At 34.9% G+C, this 14,309-nt stretch overlaps 1 protein-coding gene across 4 annotated transcripts in view; it reads left to right on the forward strand.

Annotated features, from left to right (window-relative positions):
• The window catches only part of CFAP54 (cilia and flagella associated protein 54), a 101,851-nt gene that overhangs the window by 26,183 nt on the left and 61,359 nt on the right, over positions 1 to 14,309 (forward strand). For all 4 annotated transcript variants that reach the window (XR_014951749.1, XM_031507516.3, XM_085568223.1 and 1 more), the window contains exons 18-25: positions 1,148 to 1,295; positions 2,064 to 2,141; positions 2,225 to 2,346; positions 5,594 to 5,767; positions 8,014 to 8,106; positions 10,488 to 10,673; positions 11,647 to 11,789; positions 13,821 to 13,968. Coding sequence is in view for 3 of the 4 variants with exons in the window: in XM_031507516.3 (XP_031363376.3) it covers positions 1,148 to 1,295; positions 2,064 to 2,141; positions 2,225 to 2,346; positions 5,594 to 5,767; positions 8,014 to 8,106; positions 10,488 to 10,673; positions 11,647 to 11,789; positions 13,821 to 13,968 (1,092 nt within the window). In the remaining variant the exon portion in view is untranslated. The remainder of the gene's footprint in view (positions 1 to 1,147; positions 1,296 to 2,063; positions 2,142 to 2,224; positions 2,347 to 5,593; positions 5,768 to 8,013; positions 8,107 to 10,487; positions 10,674 to 11,646; positions 11,790 to 13,820; positions 13,969 to 14,309) is intronic.

The following is a 14,309-nucleotide window of genomic DNA, read 5'->3' on the forward strand; positions in this document are numbered from 1 at the left end:
ATATTTTCTTAAAACTTAGAAATCTTAGCATTATCAAATGTACCTCATCTTACTGGCCCATGTAAGAAGAGACTAGAAAAATACCTCTGTGTATTAGTGTTGTGGTTTAACCCCAGCTGGCAGTTGAGCCCCTCACAGCTGCTCACCCAGTCCCTCACAGTGTCCTGGGGGAAAGGTAAAACCCAGAAAACTTGTGGGTTGAGATAAGGACAGTTTAATGGGCAAAGTAAAAACTGTGCAAACAGGCAAAGCAAAACAAGGAATTAATTCACCGCTTCCCACGGGCAGGCAGGAGTTCAGCCAGCTCCAGGAGTCCCTGTCACATGTAGCTTGGGTGACTGGGAAGACAAATGCTATCACTTGAATATCTGCCCCTTTCTCCCTCCCCAGGGATTACGTACTGATTGTGATGTTGGAACATCCCTTCAGTCAGTGGGATCACCTGCCCTGGTTTTGCCTCCCTCCTCTCTGGTGGGGTGGTGTGAGAAGCAGTGCTGTCACAGCCTTGATGCTGTGAGCACTGCTCATCAGTAATGAACACATCCCTGACATGATCAACACTATTTCCAGCACAAATCCAAACCACTGCTCCATATCAGCTACAATGAACTAGCTCTGCCTTAGCCAAAGCCAGCACAAGTTGAAAGGGTATTTATTTCAATAATAACTATGAACTCCTTTAGGCTTTCTTTAACATTTTCTTTTGAAATAATGATAATATATTGTTTTATTTTATAAAATAAAAGCAGAAATACTTTTCATATTTATTGCTTGCAACTGTTTATTATCAAGATCAAATTTTGTTCTTGATGTGAGTTCAGGTTTTCTAAATATTTTCATTTAATATCAATATGATATTTGTTATATGGATTGGTAGCACAGTAAAATATAGTTTTTACAGTTTTGTCTTTATTATTGATCCAGTTTTCTATTGATTCTCATATTTTGTCTAGTTCTCTTTGTCCATTATCTGTGTTGTCTCTGTCTGGTCATTCTCCTTTCCATGCTTTCTTGATTGACTGCATATTACACAAATGTGACAAATATCAGTGTTTGTCAGTTTACTGAAATATCAATATCAAGAAAAATGCAGTAACCTAAGTAATGGAAGTTTGTATTTGCTTAATTGCCACTTCCTATTTATTAGGTGGACTCAAATGATCAGAATTTGAATTCTGTTTTGGGATGTGGTGATGATAAAACAGGAACCAGTAATGGTTTTGTAACAGATTTACACTTGGAGCTCATTCAGGCCCAACATCGAGTAGCTGTGAAACTTCTTAAAATTACCCAAGGTAGGTTTCAGTAAAGTGAAATGATCTTTGACACTTGATTAGAATCTTTTTTGCTAATATATTCTGTAGTACTAAGAAATAAAGGAGTATCTGCTTTCTGGAGAAGAGCTGATGTTGGGCAGCTTCTATGCCACATATAGACAGAAATATACTGAATTTGCAGAATTTAGATTTACATTACCCTAATCTGCAACTTCTACTTAACCAATGGGAGTTAAACTTTGCTGCAACTAATGGATTTCATTCCTAGACAGTTGGTTATTGTATTTTAGTTATGATACTAACTTTTACAATGCCAGTAAAGAAAAATGTTCTGCAGTTTTTTTTTCTGTCATGCTAATTTTCTCTCTAGAGACTGACTTGTAATTTGAATGTCTACTCCTGTGAAATTGTCTCTGTATGTCAGCAGATACTCCATTCTTGCCAAATGGCTTCTGAAAAAAAACTCAGCTTGTTCTCATTCTTAGAGTTGTTTTGTTTTTTTTAAATTAAAACCTAGTATGAATTTGACACTGCAGAGCTACACTGTGCCCTGCTCCCTATGATCAAACAAAACCTCTCTTTTTCTGTGGTGTTAATATAAGTACTAAAGATGTTAGGCAGGAGGGTGAAATATTTCTAGTGGTGTGATCTGTACAAGAAATTCTACTTGAACAACAAAGAGAATGTGAGATGGAGCAGAGCTTTACTGTAAGACTACATATTAACCTCTCACTCAATTTTTTGCAATAGCACTATCAAATAGCTCGGTATTTCCTTCCCACACAGGTGCTCAAATTGTTGACAGAAGTCCTAAGTCTAGTAAGTCTCATGAGAAGAATATTGAAGATTTCCAATACTTATCAGGTAAGACTTATTACTTAAGATTTTAGAAGTATAATAAATTATTGTCATGGTTTTATAAATGTCTTAAAATACCTGTTTTTTAGAGGAACTTATACTAAAAAAAATTAAAAGGAATAAGCTATCCAGAGCGATCTTTTTGATGCAAAAGGCTGCACAGAAATTCCCTGAAGATTTAACTACTACTTCCCAAAGACAGCTACTGGAGGTAATGAGAAAAACTTTTGATGGAACTTCTTTACCATTAGCACAGTTTTTCATGTTCTGTGTAATTAAGACAAGTAATACTACTTCTTATAAGAACAAGAAAAATGAAGGAACTTGAGGGTCATTGTGTGTTTTTAACTTCTATTTTTTTTTCTATTTTCCTGAGAAGTTTCAAATAATAAAGTGACCTTAAAACAAGGAAAGAGTACATCCCCAAATCTTGTGCATACATGCAAATTTCAGGAAATCTGAGAATAGATAAGATCTTCTATACTGTAGCTCCTGAATTTTGCAGTTATGAACATAGATCTTGCAAAATGTCAGTCAGGTTTCCTTACTGTAACCTTTGATATTGTTCTTTTTTTGAGATCTCCAAGTCTTCTTAGAATACTTCAGCTGGTGATGATGACATTGACTTTATTTATTTTTTCTAAGAAAAACAGTTTAGATATTGGGATTTTGGAATTATTGGAACTAAAAGCAGAGTCTTCCTGGGTTCGTTTCAGTCTCTTGAAATCAACTAGAGTATTTCCATTGATATTTGTGCCAGCACCTGTCCATGAAAATTGCCTGCTCATCAACAGGGCTTGAAATTTCTTTATAGTCTGTACAACAGATAACAGAATCTGCAATTTTTACCATATAATATATAAAAGAGTATTTTAAACAAGGTTACTAGAAGTTAAGTGCAAATTTTTCTTTTAAGTACAAATTTAGAAGTGTGATAAGTAATACACGTATTTATTACACCAGAAGAATGCAAAAACTGAATTAGAAAATGCATACATTAAAAATATCTCTCATATATTTATAAAATATGTTACTTATGAAAATCATATCAGATTCTTTGATATAGTATGCAAATTATAACTGTAGTCACCAGTGAAGACTTACAAATATTTCCCAAGAAATATCTGTTTATCCCAAACAAACATTTACTGAGATCTTGCACTGACCTTCACTACATTTTGCTTCTGTGCACTTTTCACCAAGAAAAATGTAGATAAAAAAATAGAATATATCTGCAGGTAGTTACCAGAAAATATCAGAATTTATTTTGTCTGGACAAACTTAGTATTAGCTCCTTTGATATTTGTTTTATGATGAAATATTTAATTATATGCTCAATTTATTTTCCTGCTTGAGGTGGATGGTGCTCACTTAATAAGCAGCAAATCCATACTTTTATTTTCATGCTTTTGCTTTTTTTAAATTGTAGAGTTTCATATAGAATTGCATCTTCTGGTCTTTGCTCCGGTAATCAGCACAATATGCTACAAGTCTGTTTTTATTATGTAGCAAACTAGGAAGCAGTTTATTTTATTTTGAGAAGCATACAAATAACCATTTCTCATGAAGTAAAGAACTAAGTATATCTACTTCTGAGCTTCTGAGTCATAGGTGCTTACTCAGTTGCATCATACTGCTTAATAAGATGCTGTGAATTTTTATTATTTCTTTTACTGTTGTTTAATTCTTTCTTCCTGTCCTGTATGTCTAGTTGGACATCCAAATTTTTTACAGAATTGGATACTCTGATAGCTCTTGTTGGCCAGTTGTAATATTGAATTTACGTGATTAAGTTAATATTATGGTGCAAGTTTATGACAGAGGCATGGATAAAATGTATTTTATCTCAGGTCAAGCATTTGGGGTTTTTATGGTGACATTTGGCTTCTTCAACCGCACGATTATTCTTGCTCATCTTGCAACACTGACACATTATTATCTTCCAAGTTCTACAATTACTGAAGTATAGGTCATGCAGTACCACTCTCAGTCACAACACCATCTTTATTCAACCTGGGAGCATTTTCACCCTTGCACTAATCAGAAATATATCCTCAGACAAGAGCATGATACTTTTAATTAAAAATTGTGTCATAGGACTGCTTACTGTGGAGAAGTATAGTTTTTAAGGAAGCAATGAAGCTTCAAACTGCTGATTGCAAAAGTTGAATGGTTGTGTGATGGAAAGAGTCTCTGTATCTTGTTCTTTATCTTGTATCCTTCCTATAATGTGTCCCCCTAGGGTGGATGCAACACTAATCTAAAGGATGAAGGAATGAGGTTGAGTGGTAGGGCTGTGAAAATGATTAGCTATGCAAAAGGCTCTATTAAATCTTAGCTCCCTGTTTCACTCTTTTCACCATAAATCTGAATTATTTTCATAATTTTTGGACATGAGATTCCAAGATTACTCAGTCTGTGATCTGACCCACTATGGTGTAGTCTTCTAAACATATGAGGACAGAAACCAGGAACTGTTAAGGTGCAAGATTGTAGGATTCTCAGTGAATTACTAATATATTGGAATTTTTTTTCATTTTATCTTTCAGACTCAGCTCAGCCTAAATCCTTGGTCCAGTGTAGGATATTAAAAGGCTTCAAATAAAATTTCTAGTTGTAGGAATATGTAATTTCTTGTCTCTACACAAAATGTAATCCTTGTTAATCTCTGTGAGTTGGCCTTTTTGGCTTTGATATGCACTGAACAGCTGCCACAAGTAAAGATGCAGAAGTACTAAGTTCTTAATGTTAAATTGCCAAGTTAAGTTTCTCTTGAACTGGCAGTGAAATCAAGGTGAAGAAACGTATCAATCTGCTATTCAGTCAAGTAATAAAAAAGTATAGCCTTGATCTCCAGCCAAATGGCCACATAAGGGTGTCCACACATCTTTGACAGCTGACTGTCAGTCAGCTTTCAGCTGTCTACAGATAAACAAAAGGAAAATGGCTTAGCCCTACTTTTTCTGGACCCACATTCTCCTCCTTTTTCTTTATTTGTAGACTTTATTCTTTCCCCTCTGTTTCTGAAGTATAAAAAATTCAGTCCAACTGCTTCTACATTTCCTCTAGAAATTCCACAGATTAGGTTTCCAGCTCTCTCCTAAACAGGAGTTGGTATCTTTTTTGTTTCTTGTTGGAGTTAACTGCTGGCTGGCACTAATTGCTTATAAACATTATATGTGATCACTCTCTTTTTTCCTATAGACTCTTCCAAAATTGGATATGCTTCTTTTGTAGGTAGCCCCACATTCTGTAATTATGAAATTAATCTGCATATATAAGCTTACACAAAGTACCATTCTTCCTCATTTAGGATGTAGGATAATATGAAAAGCTACTGAAAGTCCTCTACATAGCATGAAACTTTCTATGACAACTTGAAAACAATGTATAAAATTTAAATCTGTTTGATTGTTATAATTTAATAGTTTTCTCTTTTGTTTTCATTTCAATCATAGGAAGCACTAACTTTAATTGAGCAAGTTGAAGCTGAACAAGGTGCATTGTATCGCAGTCTCAAAGAAGCTATGAGCAGCAAGAAAAAAAGCAGTACTCCTCCTCCTCCTCTGTTACTTTCTAGATCACATTGCTCCATGACATTTAAACCAGCCCCATTTGATTCAGATATTCAGGTAATGTTTTTCATGATGGCTGCATAAGAAATAGCTAAACCATACACAAGAGAAAAAGTTGTTTCAACAGTGCTATACCAACACATTTTTCTTTGTTCCTGAGAGGATTATGTTATTGTGATTTAATGAAGTATCCCTTTTTTTTTTTCCTCTGTGAGTCAGTTTTCCTCTGTGACTCACTGTTTTGATGTTCACATTTGCATGAGACTTCTTAAACTTGTGCATCATGTCTCTTGGTGCTTCTGTTGTCTAATACTTATTCCAAATATCAAAAGCAAATTTTCTTGCGTAGGGGTTGACATACTCCTAGTTACCCTCTGAAGAGAGACAAGACTGTTGCATCATGTATGCAAAAAATCACAACACTGAAGTCACTATTAATGAAATGTTGAAGTGACATAGTTCACGTGGAAATAATCCACTTTCTGTTGAACACATAGAGTCACTATGGACTATGTGGATCATAGGGGATATTAGGAGAGGTCTCTTGTCCAACCTTCTGCTCAAAGTAGGGTTGGCTGTGAGACTAAAACACTTTGCTCAGTCAGTCAGAGTGCAGTCAGTTCTGAAAACTTCCAAGAATAGAGACAGCTTCTCTGGAAAGTGTGTTCCAAAAGAGCAATATGCTCATATAAAACTTCTTATGTACAGTTGGAGTCTCCCTTGCTTCAATTTAGGTTTATTGTTTTTCATTCTCTTACCATGCACTAGTGTGAAAAGTAAATGGCATCTACTCATCTTCCTTCCTTTGCTAATCAAGTAATTTTATCACACAGTCCAGTCATGGTGGTCAGCCCTGATTTTCCCTTAGTAAATCCCTTCTGACTGTTCTAAATCACCTTATTCTCCATCCCATGTCCGGAAAGGATTCAAACAGGCTGAAGTATGAAAAATTCATTAGCTTCAGTTTTATGGAGAAAGAAATTTTCATAGTGATTTTGCAAGCTTCTTCAAAATAATCATGTGTATCACCCCATAGAAACTCAAATCTTATTAATTGTGGTAAGAATATTCCTGTGAACAGTTGTTTCATAACCTGCAGTTTTCTTGCAGTTTTATTACTAAATTTCAAATAATTTTATTAGGGAAAAGTTTATCATTTTTGTCCTTACTGAATCTAAAATAAAACTTTAAAAAACCTCAAACTTTAAAGTTTGGTAGTTAATTTCTTTTAGTATGTGTTCCAACTTCTTTTTGTTTGATATAGGAGGGTGAATGCAGCATCTTGGGCCGCTAGATGGCGAAGTGTGATTATTATTCTTATAATTTGAGGCCAGGTAGTCTAGAAGACCTTTTTTTCCCTGAAGTTAACATATAGCTGTTGAGCAGACAGGAAAGGTATTTTTTTAATGTAGAAGTTGTTAACTGAATACTTCAGATTTAGTTAGTTTCTTAGGATAAAAGTGTGCCTCGGATTTGATTAGACATATATAGTTCTTGTACTAGGAGTCAAAATACCGGAGAGATTTTCAGATCTTAAGGCTCATTTACTGAAAATAGTCTCCTCCATTTCAATAACACCTTGTGAAAAACAGTCAACAGGGGAACACCAACAAATGTCACAATGTAGACTTCTGTAAGGCCTTTGATATGGTCCCACATGACATGGCTGATCTCCAGATTGAAGAGACATGGATTTGATGGATGGACACAGCCAGAGTTGTAGTCCATGGCTCTATGTCCAGGTAGTGGATGGTGATGAGTGGGGTCCCTTAGAGCTCACTCTTGGGACTGATGCTCTTTAGTACCTTCATTGATGACAGACACTGAGAGCGAGTGCAGCCTCAGCAGGGTTGATGACACAACAGAAGGAAGAGGTGTCATGCCTGCATTTGTTTTGCCTGATTTTAAGGATCTGTCCTCAAGTAGTTTGCTAAATAGGAACCCAGTGCCAACTTTAGAAGAATACCATTGCAGGGATAATAATGGATCAAGGATGAATAATGGATCTAGGTGACTTTAAATCTATGACCTCTAGAGTCTGGGCTTTGGGATAGCATTGAGCAACAGGTAACTCAAGGTGGGGTTAGGATAATAGAGAATCATCTGTTTTTATTGCCACTAGTATCTAGTTTTCCAGCTAAGTAAATTAATTGATGTTTTTAGTGCAGTTAGACTATACTTTTTTCAAAGTAAGTTGAGTGGTTTTACAGAGACTGTTTTCACAAAATTTGTACATTCTTCATTAGGCAAAAATTGGAAACAATACTGTGCATCAAGTAATTTTGTTCTCATTTTTTTTAAAGGTTTCATGGTACTGTATTTTGGGCTCTGTAGCAGGAGGAAGTAATATGAAAGTAAGGTTAAATAGCAATAAACTTCAAAATTCAGGAGAACAGGTAAGACAGAGGTAAAACTTGTTTAGTTAATTCTCTCTTCCTGTTAAAAATTCCAACTCCAAATCATTCTATCTGACACATTTTTTAAAATCATTTAACTGGCTAAGCCTTTGACAAACTCTTCTATCTTTACACCAAAAAGCTTCCAGGAATCTTCTTTGAATAAGAAAATAAATTACTCAAAATCATCAAGATTTAAACAAATCTGTACCTTGTTATAAGTATGTTTTCTTGAGTAATATCTAAGAAATGCCAAAGCAAAAGAACGTATATTAAGTATTTCTAGAGTGTGCTCCAGACACTACTCTTTCCAGGAATTCAAAAAAAGAGAAATTCTAAACAAATAAAAATTTGTTATTCTTATTAATTGTGTAACTTCTATCAGGTATTTCTTCTAAAGAAGACATTGCCTTACTTAAAGCTGCTAGCATGATACTATAACTTTTTAAATAACCTTCTCATTCAGACACAGTTTAGTCTAGGTTCATGCTCTTTCCCTTTCATTCAGTAAACATGTGGTATGGTGAATCATCCCATGCATCTTTAATTCCTTATGGCTGATCATGTTGACTGTGTTGGTACTTCTATGTTATTTGTTCATTACAATTTGACCTTTAATTTATTGGATTTTTTTTTGTATGTTTGCTTATTTGTTGTTTGGTTTGGTTTTGTATTTTTAGGTAGTTTTTTTTTTTTCCTTTGAAACACATCCTGGTGTTTCTGCACAGACTGAGAAAATTCTGGTTTTCATTCACTCTTGCCTGCTATTGCATTGTTCTCCTGTATGACAACAATGAACCATCCAAATACTGTGCATTTTGTGATTTAAGAAAAGAGCAAGAAAGCTTCAGCATTTCCTTGTCAGCTTCTGTAGTCTAACCTGTCACTGATTGCCTCAGTGATCATTTTTGTATCTGGAAATCTTCATTAAGAGTTCTGTTCTTTGCAGGGCAGGTCTCATGCTTTGTGACATAAAAATTATGTCAACCTCTTTTGCCTGATGTTTCAGGCTTTCCTGGCTTTGTAAGCAAGCACTATACTAACACTGATGGACTTGTGTTTGGTGACAGAGAAGGAATCTGCACCCTTTGTTCCCCTGGCTCCTCTCCTTAAAGGAAAGTGTATGAGAAGAGAAGGTGTGTCTAGGTACTGGCAATAGAGGCTTTGATGTTATTCCTGATACTCTGATCATCAAATCCACAAAACCGAGCTTCCTGTGATGTTTAGCGAGTTAGTTTCAATATTTCATCCCATATCAGATGAATTAAGTGTTTGCCAGGTGACTTTCACAACCACTGTCAGTTGTTTTTTCTGTGAATTTGCTGCAGTCCATCCAAGCCACTGACCAGCTCTTAGCTCTGACAGGCACTGGAGACACACAGACCTGAAGTTAACCATACACCTCTGCAATGGAACTTCTGTTTGCTTTAGGATATGCTTTTGCAAAATGCTGATCTGCAGAAAAATTCTCTATCTGCTGACTTCAATTAAAAATATTTGGAGTTCTTGGGGATAGAATAATCTATCAGTTTATCATAAAGGGATGTTGCAGACTGCTGTACACTTATTTCTGGTCTGCTGGTTCAGGATTCAGCCCCAGCATCCTCAAGGGATTTCAGTTGTTCAAAGGTCTCCTTATGAAGGACAGACTGTTTGAATAAGAGCATTGTGCTGATGCAGCATTATGATGATCTAGATTCTCATAGTATCCTTCCATCACTGTCACTTGTTTCTTGTTTCAAGACCCTTGAAGTCTTTAAATCTTCCTTGTGTAAGTCAGCTTGGTCACAGAGAGGAAGGTGGAAAATCCTCTTAGGAGTGAACCATGATGTTCAAGTGGAGGTATACAATTACTTGAAGCAAAAACAAAGATCTTGAAAGTGTTGTTTGCTTCACAGCTTCCAAAATGCTGTTAATGGTGCTGAAAAGAAGCAGAGATATCTCTGTCTACATCTGATACAAGAAGGTGCCATGTATGAAGGAGAGCAGTATGGTCTTTGTCTGGAAGCACAGCTCAGGGACAGAGTGTTTCAGCTCAGTGACTGCAAGCATGGGCAATCACTGTGTGAATGTTCAAATGGACATATGTACCTTAGAAAAACATCAGGTCCTGGTACTTAACTGTTCTTTTAGGTTATGTGCTCTCTGTACACATCAGCATTCCAGAGAAAACTGATCTTTTATTTTCACCTACCATATCATTGTTTTCTCATTGTTTTCAAGAATTTAATACAAGAATCTAGTATATTATGTGCTATTAACCTGGATTGTACTTTGTATCCAAGACCATTAAATAGTTTGTTTAATAATAAAAGTTTAGAATTTGAGATTTCTTTTGGTATGTACAGTGAGTCTAACTAGAAAAATGTTTTTATTGGTAGATACCGGCAGATGGGAAAATTCTCTTAGAAGTACAAGGGTTAGATGCCAATGAGAAATACATATTTGCTGTCGCAGCATATTCTTCAGATGGAAAACTTATTGGGGATGCCATTGGGCAAATGACTAAGCCAATCCTTGCCTATCCACCCCTTTCTGCTACTACCGTTCGAGCATATCTAACTCAGGTAGGGTTAGAATATGGTAATGGACACCTACTTTCATTTGGTTGTAATTACTTGTTTTCATTGGCTGATCTAAAACTGCATCTGGTAACAGCTTGAGAACTTCTGGCTGAAAGCTTGATAAGCACAAATCACAATTTTAACATAAAAATAGTATATCTAAGTAAGTTCATTCTTAATTCAAAATTATTAGAAGTGTCAGGTTAAGTGAAAAGGACTTGGATATTTTCTCACCTTTCTATGTTTTACAGTCTGCATTTAACTTCTTTCTTTCTTCTTTTTTTTAATAATCTGGTTTTTTTCATTTTTGTGGTTGAGACTAAGTACTAGAAATCATCTTGTTAGACATTATGTAATAAAAAATGTTATTGAACTTAGCAGATATCAAAGCCAACCATTTTCATATTGAAATTAGTTTTGTAGTATCTTGTGAAACACCACAAAGGTTGTCAGATCATTATAATTTTCTGTGCTCTTACAAAAGGGTATTTAAATCAGATTGTGACACAGAGAAAAGTGAAATTGTCTAACCATATAGAGAGATCATGGAGAACAGTTAGAAGCTTTCCTAAAATATTTCAGTGTAAGATGTATCCACATGAATTTATGCCTACTTACTTAGTTTACATCCTGCTATTCAGAGCAGAAGTGCATTCTGCAGTATTAGCAAAAGAAAAGTGGACCTAAATGAATTTATATGCCTTCAAGTACTGCAGCACAATGTCTGTGAAGTTTTCCACACAGGGCTGTTAGAGCATTGGTCAGCAGCCAAGGACCCCCTTTGCTTTCTCTGATGCTAAATCTGAACCACACTAATATTATTGCTGCATGTATTTTATTCAACTGTGTCAGGATATTCTTAGAGAAATTATAAATTAATGTGTTGTGGGTAGTTTTGAAACCTTATTTATCCTGTAATTTTGTCTGGCTTGGTTATTCCATGAGCATGTCAACTCACTGTTTCTTTGTTTTGTAGGCAGCCTATCAGACGGGCAATTTTAGATTAGCCAGAGCAGCATTTTCACCAATGTGGGATTACTTTGTTTCAGTTTCTTCTCCACTGCCTCCCAATGCAGCTGTAATTTCTGCAAGTAGTAATTTGACTATATCTGAAAAAAGGTAATTGGTGAAACAAAATTAAAATAATAATTATCTATCATTATGTTTTTATTATAGATGTGCACATTTTATTTAGAAGAGTTCCAAGTTGTGGAATTTTGTTCAGGCTTGTCATATGAAAAACATTCTGAAAGAAAGATTTCTAATTAGCAGAGGATTTTTGTTATTTATGGCACTGCTAATATTTACACACCTAATTCTTTATAATGGCTGTTTTCTTAAGATAATTGTAAAACATTTCCAAAGTAGATACTAGTTTTGTGTGATACATTTTCACATGCAAAATGTATCATATACATTAGGTTCTTGACTTTCCAATTAAGAGAGCAATAGATATCAGAGGTTGTGAACAGTTTGTCAAGAACACCAACCAAAACAGGTAAATGCTTGCTAATTTTGTTTTGGGGTGGCTATATAATGTGCCAATAATCTTTGCATATGCTAAATGGCTTTAGAGATATTTAAAATTTATTGTTTTATGAAAAAATTTCAAATGTTCAGCCATAATTATAGAAGGTTTTCATTGCCCAGCCAGAAATTTTGTAGTTACATTTACTGAAATTCAATAGATCCAGGCTCAGAAATACATCAAAACTAAATTTATTCCCCAATAAAAGATACTTAAATGAAATAATAGACATAAAATATTAAAAGAAATAGTTTTATATGCATGTCAGCTATTTATGATTTTATAATGAATTAACATCCAACATAACTGAATACAAATAATCAACTTCAGTGTCTGCCCTTCAAGTGCCACCACATGTCTGATACCAGGCATACAAATGCACTGAGTCTTGATGTTACGTGCCATAGCCATGGCAGCAGTTGGGATTTACAGCCTGTGGACTGCAGTGGTGCTGGCATAAAATCACTGTACATACTAGTTCATGGCTATGTGGGGTTTCTTAATCTATCCCTGGCCTAGGCAACAAAGCTGGAATAGTCATTGTGCTGTTTTCTGCGTTTGTTTTGTCATTACTATTTTTTCATTAGCAATTTTATTAACACATCCAGCGCTGAGATAACATTATAATGAGTCTATTTTCAGATAAATCAGATGAAGACAGGGAATTTTAAGCAGCTGTTCAAAGCAGTTTTGGGATTTTGCTTTTCTGATGGTTATGGCCAAGCTTCTTTTTTTTTTTTTTTTTTTTTTTTTTAATCAATTAACATGGAAGATTCTCACAGCTGCGGTATCAGGCAGTTCCAGTTTTACTGAGCAGTAGGTAAGAAATAGAATTCGCTGAAGGGACAACAGAGGGAGCGTGAAGGAAAGGAAACCTGTGTTTCCAGCCAGAAACCCTGGTGGCGGTATGGTATCTTGGTAATGTCAAGTGAGTGAATGTGTCTATTTGATCTTCCTTCTCGAGTTTCAGTCTCTTTCAGGAAATACAATCGAGAAGAAGGAATTTATTGCTTGTACTTCAAAATCATAGGATTTTTTTCTGTAACAAAAATACTAAAAAAATGCAACAAGTACAAATGCCCCTCTGTCCCCAGGAAAGGGGAAAAAAATCTAACAAAAAAATGTCTTGACAGAAAAGCAGGCAAAAGAGAAGAGATTCTTTTGAGACTTGTAATACAAGACATAAGTGTTGAAAAGGAGCCTGTTAGTAATACTTAGTAACAGACTTCACAACTGCGTGTATCATTGTCAGAATACAGAACAATGTGTAAAAGGAGACAGGGAAAATAAATAAGCTGTTGCATCTGAAGTTTTCAAAGACAGTTCAAAATTAGTTTCACCGGATTAGATGATGCAAATAAGGAAAAGTCTTAGATTAGTAGAAAGTGGATAGCAATTTCAAAAGAAGTTGTATTTTTATTTATTTAGCATTTAATTTAGAAATTCTAAGCAAATTTTTCAGTTTTAAATGTAACTCTTATTTCTAGAAGAAATTATAGTAATCCTTTTTGTCCATAATTTTAAAACTAAAACTTCATTTTATTATAATGCAGTGTCAGGCATGCAAGATCTGAATCTTAATTAACATGTTTTTACCATTCTTTTGCTTTTGTATTTTATAGGTTACGTTTTGAAGCTGTATCTCAGACTTCTCCTATTACCTTGAACCTCTTTTTGAGGAATATATTTGCTGTTTCTGATATTAATGTTGTGGAAGGAGCACTTTTCTGTGATTCCATCTGTTCCAATGAGATGTTTTATAAGGAGCAAGTATGTGTGGTTTAAAATAATATACTGGATTTGATTTTACTTTTTCATCAGCTTTATTTCATCATTGCAAGATAGATGTGGCAATCAACTAATCCTATTTACAGAATACTCCATTTTCTGTGGGTTACATGGCCTTTATTTCTGAAGTATTTCAGAAACTGTTGATTATTTACATCCTGCTGGAATTATGGTTTCTGAATCAGTTATTGCCTGATCCAAAGCCCACAGATTCCTACTTAAAAAGATTTTTCTTGACTTCAGTGGTGGTAGACTTTAATATAAGAAAGAAGTATAATAATTGTTATTTTTGGTCCCATTAAGATTTACCTTGACTTTTTAAT

Source organism: Lonchura striata, chromosome 1A, assembly GCF_050655825.1.
Source record: "Lonchura striata isolate lonStrDom1 chromosome 1A, ASM5065582v1, whole genome shotgun sequence".
Taxonomy (NCBI): Eukaryota; Metazoa; Chordata; class Aves; order Passeriformes; family Estrildidae; genus Lonchura; species Lonchura striata.